Here is a 16,356-nt window from a genome sequence, read left to right as displayed (position 1 = left end):
GAAGTTTTAACATGGCTTTGTCACATACAAAAACAATTTCTAAGTGGTACAGATCTATAGACGGAACACCTGCATTTGCAAATGAAGCATTGGCTGCTGTTAAAATGAAAGTAAGAGAAACAAACAGTGAAATTTTGGGCAATTTGGTATTTGACGAAACGTCTAAAGTGTTAAGTGGAATGGGAAACGATTCATTGGATATATTGATGTCGGCACTGAAGTATATGGGGATAATATTTCAGAATCTACGGAAGCCCTTATTTTTATGGTTGTAGCTATAAATAGTCATTGGAAAATACCTGTTGGGTACTTCTTGACAAACGGTTTAAGTGGTGAAGAAAAAGCTAATTTGTTTAAAAAATGTTTAGTATTTTTAAGTGAATTATCAAAATAGTTTCTGTTACTTTTGACGATGCTCCTTCAAATATTAAATTACGGCTTTACCATAAATGTTAATGTTAATATTAATAAGTAGGTAGATTGTAAGTTTGTAGCATTTTAGGTTATTTGTTGACTTATTACTGTTTCAAATTGGTTTTCTAATAAAAACTAGAAAAATAAACCAAACATTTGTCTTTTTACGATTTCTATAAGTCATTAGTGGGTTTTATAAGTCATAGCTATGACTTATAACTCACTAGTGACTTATGACTTATAACTCTCTAGTGACTTATAGGCCACCTTATTCCTTTAAAACCAAAGAATTTATAGTATCATTGTATACAAGTGTTGGATAAAAGCATTTAATTAATCAGTATTTACTGATGTCAAAACAATTTGAGTATAGTCAAAACAGTTTATTAATTTTACTTCAATTTTTACCGTCTCATTATATCTCCAATATGTAAAAATTATTTATAAAATGAGTAATCCTTTCAAATGTGTATTGGTATTTTGTAAATTTTAATATTTTGCCTTTTTGACAGTACGCAACTGCCGTTGTGTCTCATTGTTTACATTTGACACTATCTATCTTTATTTATTAGGTAGTTCTATGTTTAGATGTTTGCTACAGTTAAAACACATGTATAAGAATACACAAAGCTCCTTCTAGTGGCTAGAATTCGTTGAGACACATATTGAAGAATTTTTGATGGGGTTTCCGATAAGAATATTTAATGATATCTCTTTCCCTTTGAATTATTTGAATTTCAGGTTGCAGTAACAATGGGGGTTTCTGGTGCCTGTCGATGCTGTGAATTGACAAATTTGAAAATTAGTGACGTACAGTACGTTGGCTACTACCTACTTGTTTCAACTCCAAGACGGGCATTTCAAGAATATTTACAATTATAGAAGAAGGATTTTGCGTGAATGCTATTGAAATATGCAGAAAATATATTTCTCTGCGCCCAATTCGCCTAACACAAGACAGATTATTTTTAAGATACATCAATCAAAAATATAGTTCTCAGCCTGTTGAAATCAACACATTGGTGAAGGTACAATCAATAGTTGCCTCATTCCTGAATATAGCAAATCCAGAAGCATATGCTGGCTATTGTATAAGGCGCACTTCAACAACTTTATTGGCCAATAAAAGTGGTGATTTTACAACCATCAAATGGCATGGTGGATGGAAAAGCTTCTCTGTAGCAGAAAGTTATGTTGAGGAGTCTATATCTAACAAACATGATATTGCAAGGAAAATATAGCTGTTCCTTACAAAAAGAGACATCTGTAACTTGTGCAAATTCTTTACAAACCTCGGCAGATGTTATGTGTTCCGAAAATGATGGCAAGAATGCTACAAGGGTTGGTATTAACGGAAAGGAAGTTAGGTGCGATGAAACAAAAAACAAAATGTCTATTACTATAAATGTAAATATTAATTATTTATTCATTATTCTACTAGAGAAATAAAGTTACTATATTCCACTAGTGGATAAAGTCTCACTTTAAACGGTTCATATGTGTGGATAAAAGTCCGGTTATAAGGTGGTTGTGGATAAAAGTTTTTTAATCATTAAATTTAGTAAAACAATTATATTTTAAACATTGGTTCATGTTAATACTCTGTCATGATTTTAAGAAATAATGTGTTTATTCAGAACCTTTTATTTTGTATTTAAGTTATTTGGACCAGATGTCAATTTTGCTGTTAAAATAGTCCGCAAGAATAGAACACCTTCACATAATAACCCATAATTTATTCACGTATCCTAACTTGGTCTGAGCTGTCGAAATTAAAGCATTTAGAAACTCTTATTCCCGAAGAGCCCGAATAATTAACAATGTAACTAACCCAAGGTATTTCCCATTAAGGAGCCATTTAGGCACTAAGCAACTAATTACTGTGCATATAAATCATTCAGGTACTTACCTCGTGCATTACATTCCAGGCGTAGCACAAACTGACCGGCCACAGGGGTTTATAATGGTTGCCAAAGGTGTACATATAGATGAACCAAGGGGATGGTACGAGTAAGGTAAACATATCACAGAGGGCCATGGCCATAAGCACCACGTTCGTTGGAGTTCGCATGTGCCTTTTACTTAAAACTACTACAATTAGAGTATTCGCAACTATGGTTATCACCAGCAGGAAGGGTACAATGTAGCCGTAGAGGGGTACAGCGTAGGCGATAGGCATCTCTTCTGTAATATTCATGTACTGTAAAGGGATAATTGTAGAGTTCGTTTCAAATTCCATCGGCAAGTACGTGGATGACAGGTCCGTGCTTAGGGTAGAGTTGATTTCCTCCATTTTCTGGACTATTGTTCCACTACCTCAATCTTTGCTTTTAAGGATTTCGTTAATACGAAAATAATTCTGTTAAGAAATCACATATTGGCACCTTAAAATAAACGTTTTACGGAACTGATCCGCCGCCAGTGTTCACATCTTTGATGGCATTGTAAGAAGTTAAGTAGTAAAACTTTTCCAGACGGCGCTCTCCTTAATAAGGTAATTTAGGGGTGGAGCTAATTTCCTTAATGCGATGAAAACTTTCTCCTTTCTATATTTATTAGGCTGTCTTGATTCGAATCTGATTATTTCCAATTATTTCCTTTCTTAATTATAGCGGCGTTAAAATTGAACAATGGTAGAAGTAATTGGGGCGCTGCATTTTCCTTCCAGTTGCCTTGTTGATCTAGAAAAAAGAAAATTCCCGTATTACTATAAAAATCCAACTTTGTTAGTCCATACAAAAATATAAATCACGGTGAATTAGAAGTGTTACGATTATGGGGTAAAAAATCTATTATCAAATACGTCCAAAAGAAATTGATTTAAAATATTTTCAAGTTTATTGTCTTCTTTTCGAAATTTCGCTTACATGTATAACCTATGTTGAAAATACACTTTTTAGATACACTGTTAAACCCTTCATAAGTTTTGTTGCAACTTTTTTTGTCATTATAAGGAAAACAAATACACAAACCGGAGGTCAGTATCTTTTTTCGTTTTCAAGTTATTGCTAAAATAATGTGAAGTTGTGTTAGAATATCTCCCTTTATTTAATTCTCTAAATAACATTGACATAGTCCAAGAGAAAATTAAATTGTAAAACTATACAGAAAAGTACCTTGCTATATTTTGAAATTCTTTTGCTAACTGCAATGTTTCATTTTTTTATTAATTTCAAACATGTCAATACTTATAAAGATTACTGTTTCCATAACGAGGCAGGCTATGTCCTATGAAAATAGACAAATGATAAATTATGTCAAACGACATGTGACAGCTCTTGCTTCATGCAAAATTAGTGTCATTTTGTGATAAAAGTACTTCCCAGAGCTCTCACTAATTCCCTAACACTTATTTGGGGATTTACTTGGACACAAGCTCACACATTATAGTTATTTACACCATAACAAGTCAACAATTTTCTCGTTCAGGCACCCGATAACTTATATTTGCTAATGAAAGTAGTGACGGTCTTAGGCATTGCAGGAGCATGAGTTATGCAAACTTACTTTGGAGAACGTCAACTTCCAAAATTGCATAGTTTTTGAAACTAGAACATCCTGAAACATATACAGAAAATTAATTCCGAAGAACATCGGCAACGTTACTGGATAATACAGGAGATGTATTAGCAATCAAGAGGCATGGTGGGTGGAAATCTGCCACAATTGCAGAAAGTTATGTTGCTGACAGTTTAAGCAACAAAAATGAAATAGCCAACAGGATTCTTTACAATGACACTTCAACTCCAGGTTCTAGTAGTACGTCGCATCATGCTGTTTTAATGAATCAGTCAAATAATATTTAGCCTCCTTCGTACTGGCGTTGCTATGGTAATAACAAAAAACAAGTTCAAACAAAACTTGTGAAGGGTTTAACAGTGTATCCAAAAAACGTATTTGCAACTTAAGTTATATAAGCGAAATTTCGAAAAAAAAACGACAATTTTCTGTTAACACTAGCAGTCGCGCCCCCTAACGGTGAAGTTACAAAATTGAAAATATTTTAAATCGATTTCTTTTGGTCGTATTTGTTAATAGATATTTTACCCCATAATCGTAGTACGTCTAGTTTCCTATCTACAGACGCTCCGTATAGGAAAAATATTCAAAAAGGTGTACATTAAAAAATTCGGAGAGTCATATACCTTCTATTTAAAATTGCATTCGCCAGTATCCTTGATCCGGATAAAGCAAAGCAGCACATTAACTTTTGTATGGGCGCTGCAATATCTGTCTATATCTGGAATCTGCATTCCAGATTTCCAATAAAAGTATTGCTTTCATCTCATATCAGACAAATATGAGAAGTCAAACTTTATATGCAGTAAAGATTTCTCTAGATAGATTGTAAAGTGCATTTACAGAAAATTTAATCTAATAGAGACATATTTTCAAGTTAATGGTACTTTACAAATATCCTGTTTATTTATCTAGAAAATGTTCACATCTTAGGAAAATATCTGCACGAGTGGCTTTCCTCTGAATCTAGAGGCAGGTACTTATTTTTACTTGACGGAGAAAGACGTAAAAGCGAGACGACAGGCCCCTTTATGAAAATAGATATAAAATTTTTAAATCTTGAAATATTCATAAATTGTAATAAAAGAAAATATATACTGTAAGGCGAAAGAGCGTAAATCTGCATCTACGTATTAAAAGCATATTTTTAAAGGTTATGCCTCATAAAATTGAAGAATAATTTATCACCTGAAGTAGGTATACAAAAAATGTGTTAAAAATCAGTATTTAAATATTCTAATGGCTTTATAAATCAAAAGAAATGTGTATTCGTTGAAAATCATAGAATGTACATATTTCAAGAAATATATTGAAATGAACACACTGTATCTCAAGACACAACACCGAGAAATAGCATAGAAAATTTTCATGAAATTATAATGTAGAATAAAATAAAGACAAAGTACTTTTAAAGTAAAATAAAAAGTTCATTTCATAGTTATTTTATATATAAACTAAAACATTATCAGTCAAATTTTAAATAATACGTTTTAATGATAAGCATGTCAAGAAAATAAATTTTGGGTACGAAGTAGAAGCATTAAAGTAAAAGACAATGCCACAAGAAGGGCCAATTTAGAGATTTTATGAGTAAATTAATGTTAAATAATCTAGTACAAAAGAAAGTTCAAATATTATAACATCAGAAACACATAGGCTAGAAGTTTCTTATAAAAAATTTGTCATGCAAAATATCATATAAAAATTTCTTGTAAATTAGTATTAAGACGTATAAAATCTACTACGCAGTTATAAAATATAAATTACGCCGTAAGTTAATTAAAATCAAATTCATCGCAACATGCTGGAGAAATTGCGCAGTTAGAAAATGATAACAGGGATACGAGCAACCAATGGCGAAAGAACAAATCAGTGAATTTACCTGGTACCGGAAAAACAAAAAAACATCGAGGGAAGTCAACAAGCTGAGAGAGAGGCAGAAGGAGATTCTAGAGACTGGTGAGGGGTGCATGTTGTCCTGTGGCTCCCCAAACAACATCAAAAACACCAGGAAGCACTCTACACAGACCCAACAGCCATCCTCAACGCCCGAGAATAGCAGACAAATGACAACAATAAAGTGAGGTTATGGAGACGACCGCAAATTGCCAGCCAGAACGAAACCAAGTAAGTCCAGTTGCATAAGAGTTTTCTCCATGCCATAAAGTGTTGCAAATTCGAACTATAAAAGCTATTTGTGAAATACAAAACCCGTTACAAACTATAAACAATGTCAGTGATTAAAGTTTAAATTGACATTTTTGAACATTCTATAATTTAAGTATTAGTTTAATTTCAAATGTTCGTAGTATAAGTTAATTTGTTTGAAAAACGTTTAAAATAATGATAATTGGTTAACCAAACATTTTCTCAATTATGATAGGTAGAATAAGGCATTTCTCAGACAATTATTCATGTAAAAGTATATAAAAAAAATATTCTAGTTTCTGTGTTCATAAAAATATTGTTCGAAATTGAAAGATAAATAAGTAATAAATGTCATCTTGTGTAAATATTTCCAATTTTGCTTTTATTCAATGTTTCTTACCCAAAATTAAATAGTAAAGGTTAATTAAAAGAGCATAGAACCGCCCCTATGAGGTAAGGACTCATGCTATTGATAAAATAAAGTGTTTTTTCTTGAGGGACAGTGTAGAAAATGAACATTCCTATCTACACTAATAAAATCCTGTCTACACTGTGAACATTATTTATACAAAGTAAAGCTGCCGGAGGCGATGTTAGCAATGATAAGGTAAGAAAGTCTAGTTCGTCTATGTTTGTCATTATTATTATTAAAATTTCTTATCAGAACCTACACTCAATGGAAAATTAGATATAAATACACCCAAATGACATTTTACATAAAAAAGGCGCCCAAACGGATAATTAATTCTTATACACACACAAAATTTACACACCAGAAACAAAATTAATCACCAAATTAAATAATAATTATAATATAATAAAAATAAATAAATAAATATCAAAATAATAAAATAACCCCTACCAATCACCAAAAATTACATAAGAATATACAACTCTTGTTTAATGGCAGAAGTAGGTACATCATCATTTAAAAACGTGGAAAAGTATGTTACTATTATGATTTACAACATACATTTTAATTGTCGGAAGATAACAAAGACAAATACATCTGTAGTTGGCATATGAAAAATATGGATGTAATTCTTTAGTATTTGCAAGAGGATGTCCTGAAAAGTTTCCTGGTCGACAAATTTCTCATCTTGTACTTTTGCTCTTTTCAAGAGAATACACTCGTCCACGTTTTTTAAGGAATGTAAATATAGAAGAAGCTATCTTAAATACTGCTGAAGAAAATCCACACGAAATTGTAGGAAGAATTTCTGTCGAGTTCCATGTTTCAAACTCTACAATCCACAGAACATCAAAAGAATAACAATTATGGCCTTTTCACATAAGTTCAAGTAATTTTGCCCCAGGATAACTGTACTAGACTATCTTTTTGTAACTGGTTCAGGAATATGACGAGTCATGTTTTACAAAAAGTGAAGGAATAAATCTACACAGTAGTCATGCATGGAGTGACGATAAATTCGAACATAAAATTGTGTACCCTTCCCAATATCAATTTGCTATTAATGGATGGGCTAAGATTATCGGTGATAATATATTACGACCTGTTGAGTTGCCGCCATGTTTAAACGATGTTCAGTATCCAAAATTTCTTAGAACAAACTTCGCCAGATCTATTGGAGGATGTGCATTGAATATTAGAAGACACCTCGTGGTTTATGTATGATGGTGCACCACGAACACTACACTCACTGTGAGGCAGTTCCTTCATAACCATGAATTATTGTAAATAGACCTCCTAGGTCACCCGATCTGAATATTTTAGATTTTTTTGACGATTTATGAACGGTAACATTATTATGCATCGGTACAAATTCGCCAGGAACTATGGACACGAATTGTGAAAGTGTCTAATCTCGTTCGACAAGATACTGGAGTTTTGTTAGGACATGGGAATGGTTTCCTCGACATTACACAGATGAAAATGCCTGACACATTCAGTATTTGCTATAATATTCTATTTATTTAATTGTATACGTACCTATTTTATTTACTTACGCATTTAATAATTTATCATTTATGAATAGTTGATTAGGGAACATTAAATGACTGTCAGAATAATAAAATTGATAATTTTTAGGAATTTGAAAAAATTAACAATGCTAAATTAATTCATTACTATGATTTGTTGAATATGATTTACTTATTATTTGTTAAACATTAACAAATATAAAAATTGAGACATTGTCTTTCATAGGCCTAAACAAAAAAAAAAATAGAAATTTTAATTATTTTTTTAATTAAGTTTTAAATTAATACAACTTTGATATCTTGTGATAATGAAAAAATTAGTGATATCAAATTATACCTACTGAATCTATACTGAAGTGCCATACTATTTTTAAATTTACTTGTATCGTTTTTTGTGAGCAAAGAGATTTGCCTCCATTTCGAGAAATGTACATTCTCTCAGTTTTCAACTAACACGTACACCTTTTTTTAAATTATCTTTTGCATTTGGATGGATTAGTATGTTTAAGGACTTTTGACTTTTAACATATTTTTCCTTCCACATCTGCTTTTATTGAGAATAAAATTGTTGGTACGTTTTTCTTAAGACAGGTTGACATTTTATTCATGAACAAATTTTGACATTTTCCACTGAAAGAAATGTTAAACTGTTTCTCTAGAGTAACATGTATATCGCATATTAAAACTTTTACAACAAATATACAACTTTGGTTTAAAAAAAATCATGTCCATACTATTATTATTCAATGAGTTTAACTGGAAAGCGCTGAATACACCTCAAGCATCTATAAAATAAAAGTTATAATGAATTACTTATATAGTATTACTAGCAACCCGCCCCGGCTTCGCACGGGCAAATATAAAATAGTCTATGTTACTCCGAGGAGATGTAGCTTTCGGTAAAATTGGTTGAGTAGTTTTTGAGTTAAATCGTAACAAACAAAAAATCAATCATCTTTCATCTAATGCGACCCTAATATTAATTTTAAAATAATTCACGATATATCTATATACCTAACGACAACAAACGAACTCAAAACTAAAAATCCAAAACCTTTAAATTTAAAACAATATAGATAACTACCAACAATGTGAAAACAAAACGAATTAAATTATAGTACCTATGTTCAGGACTATCAATTTTAATTAATAAGTAAGTAGTTACGTATCTAACTACCTAAAGAAAACAAACACGAAACAAAAATGCGACTATGAAGTTTTAAATGATTCACAATAAGAAAAAAACAAACAAATTATTAAAACTCAATGAAATAAAAGTATGTTTGCAAGTATCTATGTATGTTCCGACTACCTAAAGACAACAAATACAAAACAAAAATGTGACCTTAAAATATCGAACGCAATTATAACTTTCCAACAACACCCAGAAAGAAAACACAGTCGTCAGTCGTCACCTCCATTCGCTCCAAGTCAGTTTATTAAAGGATCACGCGCGCGTTATCGTTCGGCTTATTAGCTAAACAGTAGGCAAGACGGTGCGGGGGGAGGGTCGGCGATCGCATCAAGCGAAGCGAGGCGCTTGAATTTTATTCTCGCGTCCGTAATTTTTTTGCGATTACTCCTAAGATATTCATTTAAATTATATGGTGTAAAAGAGTAAAATAATGTACATGAAATGCTTAAAGCCTCTAACTTATTTAAAATGATTAATACCATATTTGTGTAAATAGCTTTTACATTACCGCTTTATAATTGCCAATTTTTTAAAGTATTAAAATGGATATAGGTAGTATGTTATCTTTAACATATAGACATATGCCATCGCGGACTTTTTTGTAGGCATATATAAGATACACAATTCCACCATACATTGATACACTACATAAACTCTCGGATTAATACCGTATTTGTGTAAATAGCTTTCCAATTACCGCTTTATAATTGCCCATTTTTTTAAATATAAAAATGGATATAGTATGTTATCCTTAAGAGATAGACATATGTCATCGCGGACTTTTCTGTAGACGTATATAAGATACACAATTCCACTATACATTATTTTGTTATATCTCAAAGGGTTTAGGCAGCGTTTTCGTTGAAAACTCCCAGACGGCTTATTTTTTTCCGACACCTCCAACAAATATCGTTAATGTATACAAAAACTTAACAAATTATATACTAAAACTTTCCTCGAGAACCACTCTATCCATTGGTGAAAACAGCATGAAAATCGGTGCAGTTGTTTTTGAGTTTATCGCGAACAGACAGACGGACAGACGCGGCGGAGGACTTTGTTTTATAATATGTTATAGATACGCGAATTATATCCAATATTCACCTGTTTATCTGTTACATATACTATAGGTACAATGTTCTTGTATTGGCATTTTAGAATTCTTATAAAGGATAAAGCGCATTTCTTTCAGTGTTATCTTTGTCTGATTCAAAGATAATTACACAGAGATAGAGATAGAGACACAGAGAAAGGAAACAGAAAGGTAAAGATAAACCTTGTAGGAACTACCCCCACTGTCTTTCCAAGAGGAACTTACCCCAACTCTTTTTTAGTACGAACAGAATATCCTGTATATGCTGGGTTCAAATAAATACGCCACTGTTTAAGGTACAATTCTCCAATTCTGCAGGCATCGTAAAATAAATGGAAAGCAGGTAGTGACGCATTAATCTTCATGTACCAAAGTGAGTTTAAAACGATATATCTGCGGAACATTCAGAACACGTAGCAAACGTATGTCGCTTATACGTAGAGCCCGGCTTAGAGTTATGTCTACTATTTCCGTGGTAATACCTAGTTTATGTACGGTAATAACCATTAGTGACAATGTTTGATTCATAGCTCCGTGCAGATTCCGAAATTGTAGATGGAGCATAACGATGTCGGGACTATTACACAATAAGGTAGATATGATGCAATCTCGTTTTGTAAAATTATTGGGCGTCCGCAGTCAGTGTAAGTGCCGTACGTTACTGGTATCAAATTAAACAATTTTCAATTTTTCCATTTTCCAAAAAAAAACTGAGTTTATATGAAACTTTGCGAAATTGAAGTTTACAAAATAAAAGTGATTACAGGAATTGCTAAAACAGCGTTTGAGACTGTCCAGGTTTTGCAAAGCCCTTAACAATGTAAAATCGTTTCGTCTATACTCGAGATAATGCGATCGTTGATTCTTTGAGTAGAAAATTTCGTGAAAAATTACACCAATCACTAGTCAGTAAAACAGAATGTTGCAACGTGAAGTAAATAAAATTACTGGTCACGTGGCTTGAAATCATTTCATCTTGTATCCATTGTTTAAATCTTATCTCAGTAAGAGGGTACAGAAATTATTATTATATGGTTTCAGTTCTGTTGAAGTACGGTCTACTTCAGGAGTTCCTCAAGGGGCCAAATTGGGACCTTTACATTCCAATAGATTTATTAATGACATTGTAGCAGATGTCATCATCTTTATGCGGATAATTTAAAAATGTTTATTGTTACTAAAGAAACATGTTGAAAGCTTTGAATAAGTACATCCATCATAATTTATTGCATTTATTAATATTTCGAGGTTTACATTGAGATATTCATTCGAATTTAATCATATTGATTGGTTGAACATTTATATCGAAATTTTTGTTTCCCAATTACTTATTGACATTATTAATTACAGTCATGCGATATCGCCGCTACTGGAAGAAAATAATAGTTATTTTCTACTCTTAAAAAAAGAATCACAGGGTGAAAATAAAGATTAAACCCTTATAACATATTTTATGTTTAATAGAATGCTGATATGGTGTGGTTTTACAAATATGTAAAAGGTTTGAAGATAGCAATTAAATACATTAATTCATGATTCAAGATGTACAATACCACATTTTTAAGTTATCACCATAATTTCATTTCTTGGAGTTGAAAATGATATTTTATTAATCCGTATCTGTAAAAGCTACAATAATTTTAGAACAATTCGAGGACTACATTTTAGATTTGAGGATTGGTAATAACCTAAGGATTATATCTCTAAAATTTTGTTGACTTGTGAAGGGTCTAGGAGGAATTAAATGTGAGTTATACAGGGTGTTGCGTGTATAACCTATAAAAATTAAACTACAGCATCCTAATGATATTTGTAACAGAAAAGTCTTATACGAAAAAGTACTATTTTTGCGCTTTTTTTTCGTAAATTAGAGTTCAATTATGGATCAAAATATTTTCTCTGGAACGGTCTTGTCCGTGTGCTGTACTATGAGTTACCTGCTGTAGACCAGCCGCGTAAATAAATCGTCGTTGAAAGATAGAAAGATACTTCCCAATTTTTGGAGAACTTTTCAATGCAAAAGTACAAACTAAGAAAAATAGATATTTGAAAAAAAACTGAAAATTTCTTACTATAATAATTAATTGTAATTACTATCTTAAATGCATTGTTGTTACTGCAAGAATTCGCAAACAAAACCACAACCGTAAGCATCTGTAGTTGTCAACTGCGTGCACTAAACAAACTCCATTAAAATATGGATCAAAATGAAATAAAACTTACCATTTCTAGAGAAAACGTTGAAATTGATCCCCATTAGGGCGGATACAGGCATGGCACCGACGCACAGTGGTCAAAAATCCTTAAAACCCGATCGAAACCTAAAAATTTCACTTTTTTCTTTAACGCTAAAATTTACACGATAGATACCTACCCCTAATACTGAACTAAATTTTCAGAAAATATTGGGTCGATTCAACCTTCTATATAGAAGTTATAAACGGTTAAATCTGTTAAAAATAATGAGAATTATTATATCGTTTTGTCTCTCGAAAAAACACAATGTTTGACAGCTTGTGCAACATTTATTTTATTTTATTTTATTTTATTTTAATATTAGAAACAAACAGGTTAGAAACAACCTAATTACATGTTTCTAGGAAAAAGAAAAAGAAATGTATAAACATGCACATACCTATCTAACTTACCTAATTAAAATACAAAATAAAATTCAAAATAAACTGCAGCAAGGGAGCAGCCGGGCAAATAGAACCAGGACAATCAATTTCAAGTAAAATCTATATTACGGATAACTCTATTAAATGTTATTAATGTAGTATCAAAAATGTCTATAGATATTCTATGTCTGTGTCTATTGAAAATATTACACATATCACTAATAAGAGTACTAGAACTGACATAAAAAATTAATTGTGTTGGACGTATACGGTGGTCAGGTATATTTAAATTTATCTGTGACAATAGATAAGGAGCGTCATAACCTCCATTCAGCACTTTATGTAAAAATGTTAATTTTCGGGCAATTCTTCTATTTTCTAACTTACAGATCTTAAACTGTTTTCGCAATGGCTCATAGGAAGCAAATCCGGGACTAATATGATATTTTTTGTAATAAAGATACTTTATAAATTTGTTTTGGATTTTTTCAAGAGCATCCCTAAGATACTGTTTTGAAGGGTCCCAAATAATAGATCCATATTCTAAACGACTACGAATAAGAGTATTAAATAAATATAAAATAGAATTAATATTTTTAAAATCAACTGTTACTCTTTTAATGAAACCCAAAAGTTTATATGAAGCATTAGTTAATTCATTCACATGGTTTTTAAAACTCAAATTAGGTTGAAAGTTAATTCCTAGATCTTTAAAGTCATAAATTCTAGACAAAATATTGTTATTCATTGTATAAACATAATGTTCAGGCGTACGTGCTTTACTAAATGTCATGACTTTACATTTATCTAAATTGAAGGGCAATTTGTTTTCTACGGACCAGTCATAAATTACGTTTATATCATTTTGTAATTTTGAAAAATCATTGATATTACTAATTTCAGTAAAGAGTTTTAAGTCATCTGCATACATGAGACAGTCGGATGTTATACTCTGTGGTAAATCATTTATAAAAATTAAAAAAAGTAACGGTCCCAAATTCGAACCTTGTGGCACACCAGATCTAGCTAGATATGTTTCAGAATCAGTACTGTGATAACAAACAAATTGTTTTCGGTTCCGTAGATATGAAGAGAAGAAAATTACTAAATGGTCACTTAAACCAAGTGCATGTAATTTGGATAGTAGTATGTCATGATTTACCCGATCAAACGCTTTAGCAAAATCCGTGTATACAGTGTCAACCTGTTTTCCCTCATTGAAAGCAATATAAATTTTATTAACAAAAGTAGCTAAATTAGTTTCTACTGACCTGCAACGGAAAAAACCATGTTGTTGAGGCGCAATCAGATTTTTTGTAAAACTATATATCTTTTCATAAATTACAAATTCAAAAAGTTTTGCCACACAGTTTAAAACAGTAATGGGCCTGTAATTTTTTACCAAATTCTTATCATCCTTTTTGTGTATAGGCGTTACTCTTGCCATTTTAAATTCGTTTGGAAATTTACCACTGCTTAATGACTTTTGAAAAATTATTAGTAAGGGATATAAAAGAATATCTTTGCATGCCTTATATATATAACAGGGTATTCCATCCGGACCAGCAGATTTTTTAGGTTTAAGTTTATTAAAAGCTTTTTCCAACTCATGTATAGTAATATGTACATCATGTAAATGTTCCGAATTGATAATCGATTTACGTGCACCATTTTTTATTAAATGTATGTCATAAGTAGATTTCTCCTGGTAGTAAACTGAACTAAAATATTCAGCAAAAGCATCAGAAATAATTTTTTTGTCAGTTATATACTGATTATTAATATTAAATTGAAGATCAGAGTTTCTATTTTTTCGATTTGACTTTACAAAATTCCAAAAATTGTTTGAGTCCCTACTTAAATTGTGTTCAATGTTTTTAATATACTCAGAATGAGCTTGTTTGATTTCTAATTTTAAATTTGCTCTAAATTTAGGCCTTTATATATTTATTTACACTACAGGGCTTAAAAGTACGGTCTTTTGTCGTTCTTTTTATGTACCTGAGGTAATTACTGAATTAATGGTTGGTAATGGTAATGCCTTAATGTTTTTTTTGCTGATTATATGCAGCACGTAATTTTCGGCGAATTTTCTAATTTAGGTAGTTATCTGATTTAGTACTACACGAGACTATACTTTCATATACCTATCAAATTACCTGATACCATGATACCTGACATAATTACACTTAACTTGTCTGCAGATATTTGCAGATAAGGCCGTAAATGACCAATTTATATGGCGCGTACAAATGGATTTACTTCAGTTATTCATCCGCTTTTGTGCCGGACAGTATTTAGTGTGCTCCAGTGATAATTCCGTTCTATTTTTATTTGTTCTGTATTGTTATTTGCACTGTTTTTCTTTGTTTATATTACAATGGCTGATGAACCAATAACACGCATGAAATTACATCAAATAATGATGGAATTTTCATGCGAACCAGTCAAAGTGCGAAAAAAAAAACGTGTTCTTGACTTTCTAAAAGAGAATTTCCACATATATTTTGATGAAAATGCAACGAAAACTCTTATCACATATACAGGAAAAGCATTTTTTGCGACTTATTTTGCAAGATGGACAAAAGTAAATCGAAAAAATGAACAGTTTTTAAGTAAATTCGAAAATTGGCTGAATGAAGAAATAAATTTCCCGAAGATTGTTGTTCGCTGCCTGCAGGATGCTCGTAAAGCGTCTACATCAGAAAATGGTGGTCGTCCCTGTAAGGATTTCGAAGATTGTTCTGTCGTTATTAAACGTAGAAAAACACAGGAGATTCACGAACTAACATCTACAGAAAAATTGTCATTTGCTACCTCCATGAAACTAAGAGAAAGTGGAAATGTAGATGCAGCCAAATTGCTCACTGAAGCAAGCGTATATTGATGAGGAAACGTTACCTTTGGTAATTATGTCAGACGCAGAGGAGAAAGATAAATACGACGAATTCGTAGATGAACAGGAAAGTAACTTAGACGAAGAGTTTGAAGAAGGTGAAGAATACGAAACTGATGAAAGTGAACAAATCAAGGAGGAACAGGACGAGAAAGAAGATGAAAATTGAATAATACTTTATACTGTGATAAGGAATATAATGTAATTATGATAGATGGTTAAAAAATATATTTAAGTATAAAAATTAGGGTCTCGAGTTTTTGTCCAAAGTTTTTACTCGCTGCAATGTGTTTTTCTAGTCATTATGCGAGCTATAATATATAACTGTCTTGTTTAGATCAAAATAGAATACATTACATTCCATTTCAACAGTCGTTTCGATTTTATGAATTTCAACCCCCTAAACCCTAAAAGGGGTTGAAATGTAGAATATAGTGTAATATTATTACCTCCAGTGGATTCTAGGGTATAAAATACTCTGGAATCTAAAATTTTGCTGCAATAGGACGATTACTCTAAGAGCTATAGGTTT

General features: G+C 31.5%; 1 protein-coding gene across 2 annotated transcripts in view; it reads right to left on the bottom strand.

The window, feature by feature from the left end:
• The window catches only part of LOC108904776 (sex peptide receptor), a 361,521-nt gene that overhangs the window by 136,475 nt on the left and 208,690 nt on the right, over positions 1-16,356 (bottom strand). For both annotated transcript variants that reach the window (XM_018707451.1, XM_018707452.1), the window contains one exon: positions 2,324-3,095. In XM_018707451.1, coding sequence (XP_018562967.1) covers positions 2,324-2,707 — 384 coding nt within the window. In that variant the 5' untranslated portion in view covers positions 2,708-3,095. The remainder of the gene's footprint in view (positions 1-2,323; positions 3,096-16,356) is intronic.

This window comes from Anoplophora glabripennis, unplaced genomic scaffold (genome assembly GCF_000390285.2).
Source record: "Anoplophora glabripennis isolate ALB-LARVAE unplaced genomic scaffold, Agla_2.0 scaffold124, whole genome shotgun sequence".
Taxonomy (NCBI): Eukaryota; Metazoa; Arthropoda; class Insecta; order Coleoptera; family Cerambycidae; genus Anoplophora; species Anoplophora glabripennis.
The sequence above is the reverse complement of the archived record's forward strand: the minus strand, read 5'-3'. Positions and strand labels throughout refer to the sequence as shown.